Below are 1,948 nucleotides of genomic sequence, written 5' to 3' on the forward strand. Positions count from 1 at the left end.
TAAAGTTCAGCCAGCTAAGGGGGAGCCCAAGACTGACTCTAGGATTCCGTGGGATCATTCTAGCCGAGGTAATCAACGAGATACGATTATCCCTTCACCGTTATCAGCACGAATTGCTCAGAGAAGATGAGGGATACCGTGAACAGATACCGCGCAGACTTGGCAGGCTCATGCGTCGGGTGGCCGGGGCAAAAGGGGGCCGGCGCCGATGGCTGGCCACGGTCGCGGAGTCTGCCGCTATGTATGTGGCGCCCGCCCGGGTGCTTGCCACCACGAAGGGGAGGATGGCCTTGCGGATGGCTCAGAGATCGTTGGCGCTCCGGGTGAGCCGTGCGTATTGCACAATCTCCACGGACGCCGCTTTCGTGCTCGCAAGGATGGTCCCTCAGGACCTACTGTCCTGGGGGACTAAATGCTGCGGGGAGAAAGGCGGAAGCCGGGACACCGCGAGGGAGGCAACGTTCAGGGTTTGGCTGTGTGATAACTACTCCTACTATGGGGAATCGTTCGAAGGGAGGAATGTTCGACTTATTTCACCTCACTGATTTATTGGGCGAATACTCGATTGGACTGAGCGTCGCGCGTGCCGTCGGCTACGACACCCAACTCTCGACTGATGTCATCAGGGACCGCGGTGACGATCATGCAACGTGCACCTGACCACAGACGTCCCTGATAGATTTCGCCTATGACATTCGACCACAGCTACCATTTTTGATCTCCCGATCAACCTGGATTGCCTAACCCTAACCCCGCTGAGTAGCCTAACCGAATGCCTAATTCCTATGGAAACGCCTGTTATTACGTACCTAGTTGAGGACACTATCTAGCCGAGCTGAACACTCTGTTTATTCCCTGGTTCGCAGGGTTATCAAAAAAAAATAGATATATATATATATACACGGTGAGATTAGCCATGGCTCGATGCCTATTCCTCCCGGGGAATGTAGACCCCTCTGGGCCGTGGTGGGATTCCTTCCTCCCCTTCGTCTTCAGGTTCCGTTCCGAGAACCGGTCTCAGGTCCTCTATTTCGAAGTCCGACCTACGCGCCGGGCAGCTTCCTCGCCGACTTTCCTGGTACCAACGGTAACAGCACTCATAGCACATCAAATGACCACAAGGAGTGACCACCGCGTTGTTGGCCTCGTCGAGGCAAATCAAACATTGCCAGCGTTCCGGACCCGGCCTACGGTCGCCCACCGGTTCCACACCTTCGGCTGCCTGTTCCTGATCTTCCCAATTCTGCTCCTCGAACTCTACAGGCCACTCGGCCGCCTCCTCCTCTGGCACATCTTGATTTTCCAAGACCCGCTCCTCGACTCTTCCTGGCTGCTCCGAAGCCGCCTGCCTAAGGATCCGCACGGTCACGTTCGCCCTACCAGCCCGAAGAATGGCCTGCAGCACTTCAAGCGCCTGCTCCGATTGACGACTTTCCACCCTCTGCGGTCCTCGATACAAAGCACATCTTCTCACATAGTGCCCCACTCTTTGGCACGCGGTGCAAATTGCGTCTCTCGCTCTGCAATGGGGCGATCCCGTTGCGTGACGATTGTCCCCGCATCCATCACAGACCTGGTGTTGCATGTTGCCTCAAGAATTCTTCCGTGCCTGCTGAGTTGTACTTTCCTGACCTCTTGCTTGCTTGATTGACGACGACGGAATGATCGTTTAGTCTCTCGCAGACCCTAAGCTTCGTTCCCCACTCGAGCTGTGACTCGTCGATGCCAGCGCCTTTTTTCATTAAAATATGTATTCGACATTTCTTCCGGTCAACCTCTATCCGTCGTGCACATTCCGTACATCTCCGTTCCGTCTCCGACACATGCCTGCCACATTCTTACCATACATTTGACCCAATTCGCTCGGTCTCGCTACCTAAATGTTGACCTCGGTATTAACGAACCAGCGATAGCCACCTCTAGTTTATTGAACACACACACAGACCAC

General features: G+C 54.8%; 1 protein-coding gene across 1 annotated transcript; it reads right to left on the reverse strand.

Annotated features, from left to right (window-relative positions):
- Window positions 1–928: 928 nt before the first annotated feature.
- Window positions 929–1,585, reverse strand: LOC108865032 (uncharacterized). Its single transcript, XM_018641658.1, has one exon. The coding sequence runs from the start codon at window positions 1,583–1,585 to the stop codon at window positions 929–931; it is 657 nt and encodes a 218-aa protein (XP_018497174.1).
- Between the last annotated feature and the right edge of the window lie 363 nt (window positions 1,586–1,948).

The sequence above is a fragment of the Galendromus occidentalis genome, unplaced genomic scaffold (assembly GCF_000255335.2).
Source record: "Galendromus occidentalis unplaced genomic scaffold, Mocc_1.1 scf7180000075920, whole genome shotgun sequence".
In the NCBI taxonomy this organism is placed as follows: domain Eukaryota; kingdom Metazoa; phylum Arthropoda; class Arachnida; order Mesostigmata; family Phytoseiidae; genus Galendromus; species Galendromus occidentalis.